The sequence below is a fragment of the Harpia harpyja genome, chromosome 19 (assembly GCF_026419915.1).
Source record: "Harpia harpyja isolate bHarHar1 chromosome 19, bHarHar1 primary haplotype, whole genome shotgun sequence".
Taxonomy (NCBI): domain Eukaryota; kingdom Metazoa; phylum Chordata; class Aves; order Accipitriformes; family Accipitridae; genus Harpia; species Harpia harpyja.
The window spans coordinates 10,916,352-10,930,440 of NC_068958.1; the positions used below are offsets into that span (position 1 = coordinate 10,916,352).

General features: G+C 47.2%; 1 protein-coding gene across 14 annotated transcripts in view; it reads right to left on the bottom strand.

Moving 5' to 3' along the window:
* Positions 1-1,132: 1,132 nt before the first annotated feature.
* EHMT1 (euchromatic histone lysine methyltransferase 1) overlaps positions 1,133-14,089 on the bottom strand; it is a 123,256-nt gene continuing 110,299 nt past the window's right edge. For all 14 annotated transcript variants that reach the window (XM_052814703.1, XM_052814713.1, XM_052814711.1 and 11 more), the window contains 6 exons: positions 13,864-13,941; positions 12,576-12,691; positions 9,642-9,728; positions 5,129-5,207; positions 2,029-2,204; positions 1,133-1,742 (listed from right to left, as the gene is read on the bottom strand). In XM_052814703.1, the coding sequence (XP_052670663.1) occupies positions 1,559-1,742; positions 2,029-2,204; positions 5,129-5,207; positions 9,642-9,728; positions 12,576-12,691; positions 13,864-13,941 (720 nt within the window). In that variant the 3' untranslated portion in view covers positions 1,133-1,558. The remainder of the gene's footprint in view (positions 1,743-2,028; positions 2,205-5,128; positions 5,208-9,641; positions 9,729-12,575; positions 12,692-13,863; positions 13,942-14,089) is intronic.

Below are 14,089 nucleotides of genomic sequence, written 5' to 3' on the forward strand. Positions count from 1 at the left end.
GAGATGAACAAAAAAACCTGTTACTGCACTAATTACAGTATTTAAAGATATATGCAAAAAAAAAAAATTAAGATAATGACCTGCCCAGCCACCACACAAAAGGTGATGGCAAATTTATTCACACTACAATACTAACAATTTAAAAAAAGTTTTGTTTTTTTCCTGCATTTTTATACTAAAATCACTTTGTTCTTTTTATACAATTGATAGTTTATATTCACGTGGTGAGCAAAAATCACACCAGAATCAGCACCGTTTTGTTTTGTGGTTTCTTTTTGTTGTCGTTTTGTGGGGTTTTTTTGTTTTGGTTTTTTTTTTTGTGTGGTTTTTTTTTTCTTTTTAATGCTAGTCCCCAATGTTTCGGTAATGGTAAAAAATAAATCAGTTTATCGAAACCTCATAGCATGTGGCTTAAAAATTAATCGAAGGTGCCCAGCGTTGAGAAAAGTGATGGGAACAGACGAGCTGGTGGCATCTGGGATCTTCTCACTGTGACAAGTCCTGTCTGCTGTTTGCCCCAGCCGGTGGACGCAAGTCGAGGTTCTCTATAATATATATATCATTCACTTTATTTTTAAAAAAAGAAAAAACTGATTTTCTTAAGAAGTTAGTGTCTTGTACAATCCCCTTCAACCTTCGCTCTCTAAAACCACTAATGCGACGGGACGAGGGAAATCCTTCCACGGATGAACCGAACACTGAGACAGTAACACGGCCAAGCGGCGCAGACGACAGCTGGTTTGTAACGGAGGAAGCCCGGGAGGGAGCAGGGTCTTAGGGGAAGTGTCTCTGGTTGGCTCGGGAGAGAGCCAGGGACCACAGGGATTGTAAGGACTGTGGGTTTCTTCTCATCAGAAGAGAAAAAAGCCAGTGGATTTGGTAATACGGAGGGTATTTGTTAGAAATGCCCTCTAGCTCCTAGAGAAAGGCCCCACTGCAACGTCCTGCGAGACGTGGGAGAAATTCATGGTTTAAAAAAAAACAAACAAACAAAAAAAACCAACCAAAAAACCAAACAAACCAACAAAACCAACCAGCAGAACCTGCCCCAGGGCTGTGCCAAGCAAACCCAAACGCCAGCACCTCCCTCCCCCTCCCCACTCCCCCCGGCTTTTAGAAAGAAAGTCCCATCAAGTATTCAAAGTTTATTACAAGTGAACTGGAGATGACTTGGCATGAGCGATCCATTCAATTAACAATAGTCGGAGGACGGGCGGCTCTCCCTTGGCTCTGACAACACTTAGCACATTAAGAGACGGAGGCCAGGACAGCTCGCATGGAAAAAAACTGCAACAGCCACCCCTCCACAGACAACTGTGAAAACCAGCAGCTTTCCAGGACCAGGGAGGGGAGAACAACACCACGAAGGTGGGATTTGCTTTTACTTATTCCTCAAGTAACAGTCGGTGGCACAGCCCTAAGTGTCATGAACCCTTGGCTTTCCTTGAGCGGGGTTTGTTTTTTTTTTTTCCATATTTTTTTTTTCTCTTTAAATGGAAACTCAGACAGTATGTGAATCTATAGGGTTAAAACAAGTCAGTCTCTGGGGAGCGGAGCCTCAAAAGGGGCCGGCTGCCGTGGCAGAGCTGGTGTCGGGGAGCCCGTTTTCCTGCGTGTCCTGGGACGAGGTGCTCGCCTGCCGCTGGGCCAGCGCTGAGCTCGAGTGTTTGCACTTGGGTGAACCGCACTGACAGCTGAAGTATTTGCCTTTGATGTCCCAGAACCTATCTCCGTAGTCAAAGCTGCAAGAGAGAGACAGAGATGGGGTCACTGCAAAGCAGAAGCAGGCAGAGCAAGATGCCAGGGTCAGCAATCCTCAGTGCTGCCACAATTTGGGTTTTCGCAAAGCTTCAGGTGATGGAGTGTGTTTGCAGGATCCCTGGGGGACTCTGGGGACACGGCCCAGAGAGCAAAGAGACGGAGTGAACCAGCTCGGGAGCAGCAGAGCTTTTGTCCCTCTGCAATCCATCCTTCCCCGAGGGAGGTGGTGGCTCCCCGTGGAAGGGCAGCCCTGGGGACAGCACCTACCCGATTTCTTCTCCAGCTTCTATATGCCTCGTGCTGAAGAAGGCGATCCTGGGAAAGCGGAGGTCCTGATGCGACATGAAGACTCGCACCGGGATGAGGTTTGGCTCACAGAGGTGGTTTATAAAGCGGCTGATGTTGCCATAGAAACGGGCATCTATGCAGTACACCTCTCCATCCTAGAGGAGAAATGTTGCATCTTTCATTAGATGAGGATGGGTTTAGTATTATTACTGCTACTTGTTTAAATAAAACAAATGAGAAAACTATTGGTCGTTGCACTAATACTCTGGAGAGCTTCAAGAACAACAACCAGGGCAGGACACCCACTGCGCGTTTAAAAGGACTAAACACGCACACACACACTTCTCTATTCAACAGTACCCTGAAAATAGTTTTCTGCACAGTGCTCTGCCCCCACAAGCCCAAAGACCTTTTAAAATGCCCTTGACGCTGGCCAGCACATCAGCTCTCCCCAGTCCTGCTCTGCTAAAGCACCAGTTTGGCGTAGTGGGATTGATGTTTGGTGCAGACAGACACCTTATGGGTAAAAGCCACTGGATAGGGGAACAGGCATCTGTTCTGTCCTCTAATTGAACATGACAGCTAAGAAATGCAAAGCCAGAGCCTCGAGAAAACACTGTTTTTTGCAGATAAAAGTGAAAGTGAGAACACAGAAATTCCCTTTCCAGAGAGCCCAGAGAGCAGTAATATTTTGTTTTCCTTGAAAATAAAAGAACCCCCCTCAGGGCTTTTTTATTCCAGCAGAGAATGACTGTGCAAAGCAGAGACTTTAATTACAGAAGCTAATTTCAGTTGCAAAGAGGCCAAAAGCAAAAGGATCCATTAGCGGTGCTCAAACTCCCTTTTGGGCAAGCACCTTGCAATCGTTAATGGATGAGCTGTGCCAGATCACACCACCCGACTGATGCAGGAGCCCAGGGAAGATGTCCCAGCGACTGGGGGAGGTGTCACCCCACATGGTCCCGTATCACACACGGTGTTACCAGCTCTAATTTCAATTGTAAGTAATTCCCATCACCCCCGCACTTTCATCCATGGAAATGCCGTGGTTGGTGAGGACAACATCACCCACTACCACATCTAGTGACCATCTGGAAAGATCTGAGCTCTCCACCATGCAAGTCAAGAGGTGTTTCTCGAGAAAGGAGCCTGCTGCCTTGACCAACACAGGCAGCGTCCTCACTGTGAAGCTGCTGAGGAGGACAAGTCCCAAAGCAAACTGCTTCCCACCTTGCTATGGAGGGTATTGGGAACTAAGAGTCACACGGTGGCAACCGGGGAGAAAGGGGAGAAACCGTGAACCTGCTCTGGGGTGAGATGAGTCTCCTTCTCAAGAGTGGGAAGGCACTGGGGTTTCTTAGAAGGGAAGATGCCCGGAGAAAGCCCTTCTTGCCTGCAGGCAGGCAGGGGTCACACAGATGCAGCAGCATGCAGCCAACCGCTGCCTCTCCTTGATGGAGCGCAGCAGGGCTGGCCAAGTGTGTGAGTAAGGGCTGCAGAGGATGGGCTCGCGTGTGGAAAAGGGGTGGCTTGACATGAACAGAAAGCAATCACACCAGCTAAAACTCAACCTTGTCCTTCCCAGAAATAGCGTGGTTTTTTCCAGCTCTCTAGTACAGAGACAACAAAACTATCCCTTTAACCAGTGGAAGCTCAGAGAGCATCTATTGTGCTATGTCTCCCTCCTGGAAACCCAGCAATGGCAGTTAAGTTTTGGCTGTTTGATGTTTGCCCTCTTTCAGATCTGGAATGGGATATGACTGCGGGACCTGTCACACTGAACGATTCACCATGCACGTGGCCTTGAGTGACAACTCAAGGAACAGGGACAATAGAAATGACAACCCAACAACTCTCACTACAGCACAAGCCCATTCAGGCCACTCCTTCGAGACACACCAGGACCCAAGGATGCCTCTCCCAGGGTTGGGGTTCACACTCTTAGTAATTTCCCATCACTCAGAAGGCCACAGGACCCAGCTGGCTCTGCCCTGCCCTCCTCTGCCTGACCAGATGAGCTTCTTTTAATAATACCTCCATGACTTGGTGCCTGGTTTTCTACGGATGCTCCACTTTGAAGATAACCCTGAAAAAAGATGATGCTTATGCCTGTACTTAGGTCTCCCTCCTTGCTTCACTGAAGGCTTTGTAAGAGCAAACACAGAGGTTCTCCCTCAAGGCAGGGGCTAACCTAAAGGCAAGGCAAGGCCCAGGTGGGCTCTTGCTCATAAATGCACAAACCAGGTTGAAGTCCCTGCTGCTTTTTAACTTCTTAATTACAGTTTGAACCTGCTGTTTTCACACTGACTACAAGACTGATTACTTATCTTTTTTTCAGTTGTTGAATGTGTGTTGCTTTAAAAAAAAGAAAACAGGGCAAAATAATAAAGCAAAGCTTCTTTGTCGCTAACTGATGACAGAAACAAGACAGAGACTGTTTTACAGCCTTCCTTGGAAGCCACCCCACTCCTCTGAGTCCCCAGCTCACCTTTCTCCTCTTCTCCTTTCCCAAGGGAAGTCTGAAGTGATGGCCTTGCTTAAAAGCTTTAGATCGCACTTTTAAAAGCAAGATTTCTGCTCTGAGACAGCCCTCCACAGAGCAGCGCAGGATAACTACCAGCAGAACAAGCCTAAAGTCCCTGCCAGGGTATCTGATGGATCCCTTTATAAGTGAACTGGGGGGGGGGGGGCATTCAGTCTTCCAGCTCACCTTTTTATGAAGAGCTTACAGAGCTGCCAATCAACACAGCTGCAAGCCTGCACATACACACTTGAGTATCAGAAACTGAACAACTGAACTCAGGATGCCCAAACGGTTTTGACAGAAGAGCATCTTGCATCAAAACTGGTGTGGGCAGCACGTACTGCAGCGGCCCAGTGCTGCTGGGCTCTGTTACCATTTAACAAGCCCTTACCTCAACAACTCTATATTTTGACTAGAATGCAGAGAGGATGCAGTCCTCTTCTTTGCAGGCTTTCAGATTGTGCTGTACGTCAAGATGGAGACAAATATTCTCTTTGCTGTTTTGGAGAGGCAAGACCTTCGGTTTGTCTCATTAGATACCTTCAGATACAGTACCTTGTTGTCAAGGTCGAAGAGGTAAGAGTCCTCTTCACGGACGTCTGCCTCGGAATCAGATATCAGCTCGCCAACGTACCTGCAGACAAACAGGAAAGGCAGAAATAAGATTCTCATGCAATCACAAGCTTGGGTTTAAACATTTCTTTCTGGGAAGAGGGAAAGAAAGGGATACAGCCCAGCCACAGATGACAACCCACAGCCTTAGCAGTGCAGGTCATCTCAGAGCCACCTGGGCAAACTGAGCTTTGCCAACTTACAGCAGCTAAAATCTGGCTCCAAACTCTGTCTTTTCAGGGCAACGCTTTTAATATTAAAAATGGAGTCTTACTTCCAACAAAATTTACTTTTTCCCGAGGACTATGTTTTCTTTTGCAAACCTCTTTGTTGGCCAAGATCAACATGTTAATCCAGTTCTCCTTATGTTCATGGTTAGACTCACGCCCTGGCTCTGCTATAAACCACTGCAGTGCTTGTGCTGTTTACATCCCAAAGCAAAATGTTTGTGTCTGTCCTTCCTGTATTTTCCAGGGTATTTTGACTGATTACATAGGCTACATACCTTTAAAGTTGTTTTAAAAGTCTCAGGTGTAACCTAACCTGGCAGGATCCCTGGAAGGATCTAGGCTTCTTTCGCAATCCCTCTTGAACCAGAATAAATCAGAACCGTGATCCCAGTAACAAACCAGGTGCAAGGCAGATTACAACCAGGTTCTCCAAGCACCGCAAAGCACGTGCATGCTTGGCCTGGCTTGCTGACAAGGACTAAATACACACACCACCTTTCACACCCCAGACAGATGCTGGTTTTGATGCAAACCCCCTTGTTGCAGGAGTCCCTGCTGCACTAGCATTCCCACATTTGTCTCCCTGTCTCCATCTTGAACAGTTTTGGACTGTCAAGGTTCAACATTTCCTGCCTTGCTTGTAATCAAAGAGACACAAGAGGAGAGATACAAGAGCCAGAGGGAGGATACAAGAAAGAAGCAACAGCACAGTAGATTCTGATGCGTAAGTCTTCCTGGTCTGCAATGCAATGCTAATTAATTATAAGCAAAGGATTCACAATACAAATAAATATTCTTCGCAGCATCAACAGAGACTTCCATGATCAGCAGCCATTATCACAGCATTCCTCTGCAGCTCTCACGGCGTTTTTGAAGTGTTAACCAACCGTATCCATTTCCCCCTGTGGCTCAAGGCAGCATTTAACTCCAGGGCTGGGGAAGAGGAGAGCCACAAAACATTAACCTGGAGAGGACCCACGCACTCTGTGACAAGGGATCGTTTGGCTGCAGTTCCCGAATCTGAGCGATCTGGCCAAGCTGCTCTGCCTGAGCAGGAGGCTGCCGCCGCGTGTGATCCTCCTGTTTGCCCCCGCTGCATCCTGTTATTTATTAAGCACTCCCGTAAGGCTGCGGCATTACTGGAAATCACACGCTTGTTGGTGACCTAAAGCAATAGGAAGATGATGGCCAGAGAGGGAGAGAAATTGCTGTAGCATGGCACAGTAGCCAGCGGCAGCTGAGAAACAGCTGAATAATGCTGCACGGAGAGGCACTCTGCTCAGGGACAGCCACTTCAGGTTTACAGCTCAGTGAAACAAAAACCCACAATCTAATTAAAAAAATGTTGTTTTGATGTTCCTTTAAAGACTATTCCTGCAACTCATTTCCTTTCCAGGACTGCTCATAGATACAAGTGGTTCCCTAATTTCCCAGGTCCAAAGTTATGGAACGATGTGCAAGAGGTACACATTGCTACCCAAAAAAGAGCAGGACCATCAGACCCTTCATTGAAGGGCTCCTCAAGTCAGGACAGTATCTTTCTTCTCAGCAAGATGTTCAGCACGCTGATGGCAAGTAACTACATCTCAGAGGTCTACACTGCCACTCATCACTACAAGATCAGAGTGCACTCCATGAAAAATCAAGAGCAACAAGAAGTCCCTAGCACAGGCTCCAGCATTTTCCAAGGAGTGTGGGAGACGGGACGTCTAGGGCTTCTCTGGCTGAAGGTGTGGCTAAAATGCCTGTCTCACTGCAGATGGTATCTTAGTAGAGCATCACTGCTTTGTACAGAAATGAAATATTTGGAAACCGAGCAATGGACGTGCACCGAAAGGAACAGACCAGATCCTCACAAACGTCTGGTTTCTGCATTACACTACTTCACAGCCTCTCCAATAAAAGCCTTTAACCAGCTGTGCCATTTCCAGAATGAGCAGTTACACCATCTAACAACCAAGCATGAACAGAGCAGATTCAAAACAACCCACAGCAATGTCAGCACAGGGTGAGCAACAGCAACTTCTGAGCAGTGACAAATTTGGAGGTCAGAGAGAAACCTGCACCGAGCACACCAGTCTCCTGAGCATCTGCCAGTGGCAGAGCCTAAAAACTCCCTGGAAGCTCAGCGGGGCAGGGAGGACGATGCTGCTGCATCTCCCCTCGCTAAGCTGCTGCTTCCAGGACCACGCTGAAGGTACTGGAGGCTGTTAGTAGGAGGGTCTGGAGTAGCTGAAGGCTCTGGAGCAGCTGGGGTCTGGGGAGCCCTGGAGATGACAGTGGGAGAGCTGGCTGGCCACCGTGCTAGCGGGGCCTTGCTCCCAGCTGCCAAACTGCTCTGAGCACTGCTAAACGCTCCCTACAGAAGCTGCTGCGGGCTGCCAGAGGGACAGCCTGCAGGCAGAAACAGAAAGGGAAACCATTTTTGGAGTGATTACAGAGAAAAGTTGAACGGTATCTGAAGTACAGAGCAGGCTGAAAAGCAGTATGTGTGTAAGGAAGGCATTTACACACAGAAACAGTTGGGACCAGCAAAGCACTGTGACAATATTCCACATTTGCATCCCATGCAGGCATATGTGAAAAATTATGGAATAAAAGTCATCTTACACCAATACAATTATCCTCCTTCCAAGGCAGAGTACCCACTCAGGGCTCTAATCCAGACGTTTAATGCAAAATGCTCTTCCACAAGAGCCAATCCTTGAAGATGCTATGTGCAAGCAGCCCCTGAGCACTGCCAGCACTGGGGCTTCTTTGCCAGAGATGAGGAAACCAAGTCTATAGGTGGCACACAAAGACTCACAGGAAGGACATCAGTGCAGCTGGCTTGAGGAGAGAAGGACTGGAGTTGGTGAGTTGAGTAAATAACGTGTGTGTGTGTGTGTGTGTGTGTGAGAGAGTGACGGGGACAAGGAGGAACATGCACGGGCAAGACATAAATTAGCTCAGCTTTTTAGTATGCAGCTCATTTAGATAATGAAGAAGACAGCGTCTACCACTGAAACAGTGTCAGCAGCTCCTGGCAAGGGTGGAGGGAAGAGTTAAGCATGGTTGTGGTATCTGAACCCCATCAGCTCTGATGTGTGCTCGTCTGTGTTAATTACACACAGGTCTGTGTTAATTACACGCATTACACACAGGGCTGCCCTGCTTCCTTGGGCTGCCTATTCTCCACTGCTTAGTACTCTCACATATTAGCATTCCAGTAGGATTTGGTTAAGTCAGTGCCTTTTTTGTTTGGGAGCAGTTTGCTTGCAGGCTCTGGCTCATCTCTGGGCCCTGAACCAGGACACAGAGACCGTTGGTACTCAACAGGAAGCCCCACCTGAAAACAGACTTGAGACACTCCCCACAAACAGCAGTTTTAAGCTTTACCTCTGAAAAAAACATTTTATTGTCTGGCAGCTCCTAACATGGAAGAAATACTTGGCTGACTCACTGCAGATTTTTCTTTTCCTTTTTTTAAAATTCTGCAATAATTTTCCTCAATCCCCCACCCCAATTCTATAAAACATCAAAAACTAGTTCTAAAAAACCCCAGCACCTATCTCCATGAAGGGCACGAGTCAAGACTTATTTAGAAGGCCTTAACTCACTGTAGTATTGCAATGAAGAAAACACTTTCCGAAATATTTAATAAAGTACATATACCACTTTAAAGCCTAAAAACCGTGGGGTTCAACCCCAGTTTCTTCACTTGACATAAACCTGACCATTTTTGATCTTAAATACTTTACTGAATCAGGGCCGAAACATGTGCTTAACGCCAAGTGCTTTACTGTTTTGCTGAATCAGACTAAAGCCAGAGCTGTGACACTGGAAAACCTCTTGAGAAGTCAGTATTGAAACAGAAAAAGGTCCGATATAAAAAAGTTGTTGCAAATTGCCTTGGCCTTAAGTGTCCCACATCCAGGGTGAACATGTGAGTTGAGCACATTTGCAGCACAACTCAAATCCATTTTTCCCCCACTGCTTGTGTTTCAGAGGGGTAAGAGAGCTGAGCACAGATCCCAGCAAGACAGAGAGGGGTGGAGAAAGCTCCATGCTATGAGGAAAAGGACAAAGAGCAGGAAATGGAGTCAGGAAACCTCTGACTGAGGGCAAAGCAGCTCAGCTCAATGCCAATTTGATTTGCATGAAAACCTCTCCTTAAAGAGGAGAGACCATCCCAGCCCTCGGGAAGCAATGCATTTGCTTGAGCTAATGAAAGCTGAATAACTTACTCGCACACAAAGGTTCCCAGTGGAATGTCTTGCATTGTTCGCACACCCCAGCCCATCTTTTGTGTCCGATAAAGCTGCAATCGAGTCCTGGAAAAGAGGAAACGAAGCCACGTTAATGGCAGCACTCTGCAGAAAGACAATGAATTTTCATAGAGAGATGAGCAAAAAAGCCAGCAACCTTCCATCACCACAAACTCAAAGATGATTTCAATATTCAACCCCCCAGTTCTCACGCTGGCACCATTGCGGGTACACTCCACTCCCACCACTGCTCTGAGCGCGTGGGCAGATGCTCAATGGAAACTGCCTGGGGACAAGGGACAGGCGTCCACCAACCCCTTCTCTCTGCCCAGCTGCACCTTGCAAGGTGCACACCTAGGGACTGGGGAAGAGAGTATGGGACTGGATGCTCTGTGTGGTTACGCCGCTCATGATTTACACGTGGGATACCAGAATCCCACCACCAGCATTTCTTTTCCCTTTCATGAACACACCCCGCAATTGGGGGAAGGCAGGGAAGGTGGAAGGGGACTCAAGGCAGCATAGCTCTGCAGGGAGGGGTGCTGCAGGGGTAAGGCAGGGAGCTTACAGTGAATTAAGAACACCTTCAGCTAAGTGCTCTGATCCCTTTGCCCTCTGCTGAGGCCAGTGCATTTAGCAACTCCATCATATCCAGCTCCCTGGCTGAAAGACAAGGAAGAAACGCTGCAACTTGAAACTTCTTGGTGTAATAGCTGCTCTGTGGAATTTTACTGATGGAGTTTATAGGCAGAGAAACAATCCTGTAAGTCATTCTGCCTCCTGCTCAGCCAGAACTTGAGTTAAGTGCAGGATGAACAGTCTCCAGGGCTAGGGAAGGCTTGCTCTGTCCCCGAGGGAACCAAAATCCACTCTCAGCAACACTGTTATCGGAATAAAGAGAAATCCGATGCTCACCTTAACTTCACCCTGTTGCTTTTTCCAGTACTTCTCTCCTCTTCCCCCCACTCATTCCTTCCTTGCACTGTCAGCTCAAACTAGGGGCTGTGCATTTCCTCATATTTGCTCACAGCTCCTGGAGCCTTCACCAGGGCAAAACATGAGTTCATGAGAATGATCACTCTCAGAGAAACCGGTTATAACATTGTATTTCAGGCTTGAGGAAGCTCCCCCATGTTTTGCCTCATCCATCGTAGCAAAAGCAGAGCGCCAAGCTCAGGTTCAGGCTCTGCCGTTGGGGCTGACACCGGCAGCAGCAGGACTGCAGCTCCGATCTCAGCCTCCCAGCTGAGCTGGGTCAGCCGCCAGATGGAAATGCATGTGCTGCCGAGCAGAGTTAATTTGGAGCAAATCTGATAAACGAAGCACTGCAAACAGAGTGGGAGCACCCATGTGTCACGCTGCAGCCCAAATGCAGGAGGTTTCCTCCGCTGCCTCCCCAGGGACCTCAAGCATAGCTCTGCCAAGCACCTGACCTCACCTCCAGCTTCCCAACAGAGTCACTCTCCCAGGCTCATGGTTGGGTTTCCAACTCTTCCCATCTTTCAGAAAACCACTTTAGCAAGGAAAAAATGGAAAAGCAACAGCTCTAGCTGTACAGCTCCTAAATAAACACCCACGTAGACACCGGAGCTCTGGAGCTTGGCAGAGAAAACCAGAGAGAGGTAAAGTTCTGTGGAAACGCATCGAGCTTTTTCCTTACTTATTTTTAACATTGCAAAATGTCATTGAAACTACAAAGCTTGCAAAAAAAGTGTTGTCAGTACTACAAAAAATTTACAAAAGTCTTTTTTCCAGTGGGATTCCTTTGAAGTTAGTGCAGTGGCAAACTTCTCCATAGCAGAGGTCCAAAATTAAACATCTATGGTTTTAGCCCGGCATCAAAATCCTAACAGCCTAATCTGCAGCACCAAAGCCAACAGGTATTCAGGTATCCAATTCAGGGGGAGTCATGCCAATAACTTGGAAACTTTAAGCAGCCAAGTCTGGGCATGCTGGCCTATATTTCTGATACATAGAATCATAGAATCATTTAGGTTGGAAAAGACCTTCAAGATCATCGAGTCCAACCATCATCCATGCCCACTAAACCATGTCCTGAAGTACCCCGTCTACTCGCTTTTTGAATACCTCCAGGGATGGTGACCCAACCACTTCCCTGGGCAGCCTATTCCAATGTCTGACAACCCTCTCAGTAAAAAAATTTTTCCTAATATCCAACCTAAATCTCCCTTGCTGCAACTTGAGGCCATTTCCTCTCATCCTATCTCCAGCTACCTGACAGAAGAGACCAGCACCCACCTCGCTACAACCCCCTTCAGGTAGTTGTAGAGAGCGATAAGGTCTCCCCTCAGCCTCCTCTTTTCTAGACTGAACAACCCCAGCTCCCTCAGCTGCTCCTCATAAGACTTGTGCTCCAGGCCCCTCACCAGCTTTGTTGCCCTTCTCTGGACACGCTCCAGCCCCTCAATGTCCTTCCAGTAGTGAGGGGCCCAAAAGTAAACACAGTACTCGAGGTGCGGCCTAATACAGACTGCTAACTTACAAGATCTTCTAAATTAAGGCTCTGCAGTTTCTGTTGCTGTTATTTTCCTCACAGATCTCCACCTGAGAAGTTACATCTAGGCTGTTCATGCAAGCCCACAAGCCATTTATATATTTTATGGTCAGGCTGATGATAGAACACAACAGTTCCCACGTGACGGTGATGGGGGCAGGGTGCAAATATTAATTGAGCTCATCAACCCGCTGCTGTTTCATTCCCACCAGCAGCACACAGGAACCCACTTGCATCCCACCACTGTGTGGTGGCACCTGCCCCAGCTTCTGTCTTATCTCGGGAAGTCCTGGGGTTTTGTGGGTTTATGGGTGAGCTGAGTGAATAGAGAGCTAGAAAGCTCAGGAGTTTGGTGTTGGTCTTGCCAAGATAAGCTGCTTTTGGATCCTCCTTCTCACCTGAGCCCATTCTGCACCACCCGGTTCCTACAGGTTCGCCAGCACGAGCACGCGTGATTACACTCAAAGATCAGTGGTGGCTCAGCCATGTTGAATTCAGGCAGGAGTCGGCCGTCCTGAAGAGGAGAGGCATTCAAGACTGGGTTAGTTGTCTGTTCCTGTGACCCCTCCAAATCAGAGGCAGGCCAAGAGCAGAAATTTGCCCGAGTGTAAAAACAGGCCAGAGAACCCCAAGGTGGAGGCATGCCGCAACCTCCCCAAAACCAGCATCAGACCTCAACTTCTCCAGCAGTTTTGTTCCACCCTGACAGTGGCACACTTGCCACTATCACTGACAGCTGACAAGCAGCAAGAGGCTATCTAGATTTTTTCTGCCTGGCATCACCCTGCACACCACCAAAAGAAATATCTTACAGTGCCGTGCAAAATAACCAATGTGCATCATCATTATTATCATTTTGCAGTGCTGGAGAGGAGAAGCGGATGCTTAGTCTGTCTCTGGAATAAAGCCTAAACTTGCAGAGTACAAGGCCAGTATACCCAAGTTCTGAGAACCACATTATCTTCCCAAATAACACTCCCAAAAAAGCTACAATCCAATTATTTACCAACCATATAGGATTAAGGAAGCAATAGATGCAGTTCATTATATTTAACAAATTTGGCTTTTAAGGCTTGAAAGATGTAATCACCTATTAATGTGTAAGTAAAATGGCTACAAAGCAAAGAAAGATGCCAATATTCCCCCTGGGAGAAACTTGCAGGGATTCACAGAACTTCTGATCTTAGCAGAACCTGTCCAAATATTAACCTCAAAACCTCCCTGGAGGACTGAAGCATACTTACCCAAAACAAACCCGGCTTCTGGCAATGTTGCGTCTTTACTTTGCCTTCATCCGGAAGGATCACAATAAATACAAGCAGGCAAAAAAAATCTCTCTACTACCCTCCCCTTGTTTACATATTACAGCATTTTCTATGTTGCTCTGAAATGGAAGCTGATTTCACGCATGGATTATTAAATGCTCTCTATCACCTGCGTATAACTAATGGCTCAGTTGGCATGACAGTAACACAAATAAATAAAACTAGAAAAGCTTCCCTGAGTACGCATTTTGTTATTATCACATTCATCTCAAAGCTGAGACTACAACTTCAGGCATTTCAAAACAAAAAGTAGAGGAGTTGTGCAAGGAACTGTTTTTAAGGTATTACTATAAACCCTGAACTGTGTGAAGTTCAGCTTGTAAACACTGGTCTAACCCAACAGGAGGTTCTGTGTCCTCACCTTATCATACCAGCAGCGCATACTGAGCTGGCCACACATGCAGTTACTGGAGGAGCAGTCATCTATACATACACAATACTGGAAGAGAAGAAGAGGTGTTAACTCCACGCCACTCACACATAACTGAAAGAGCAACTTCTGTGACCGGGTCAGAGAGGAAATGACAAGTCTGCACCTTCTCCTGCTGCAGCTTATTAGCCAGAAAGATAACCAGCCTCATCAGTGG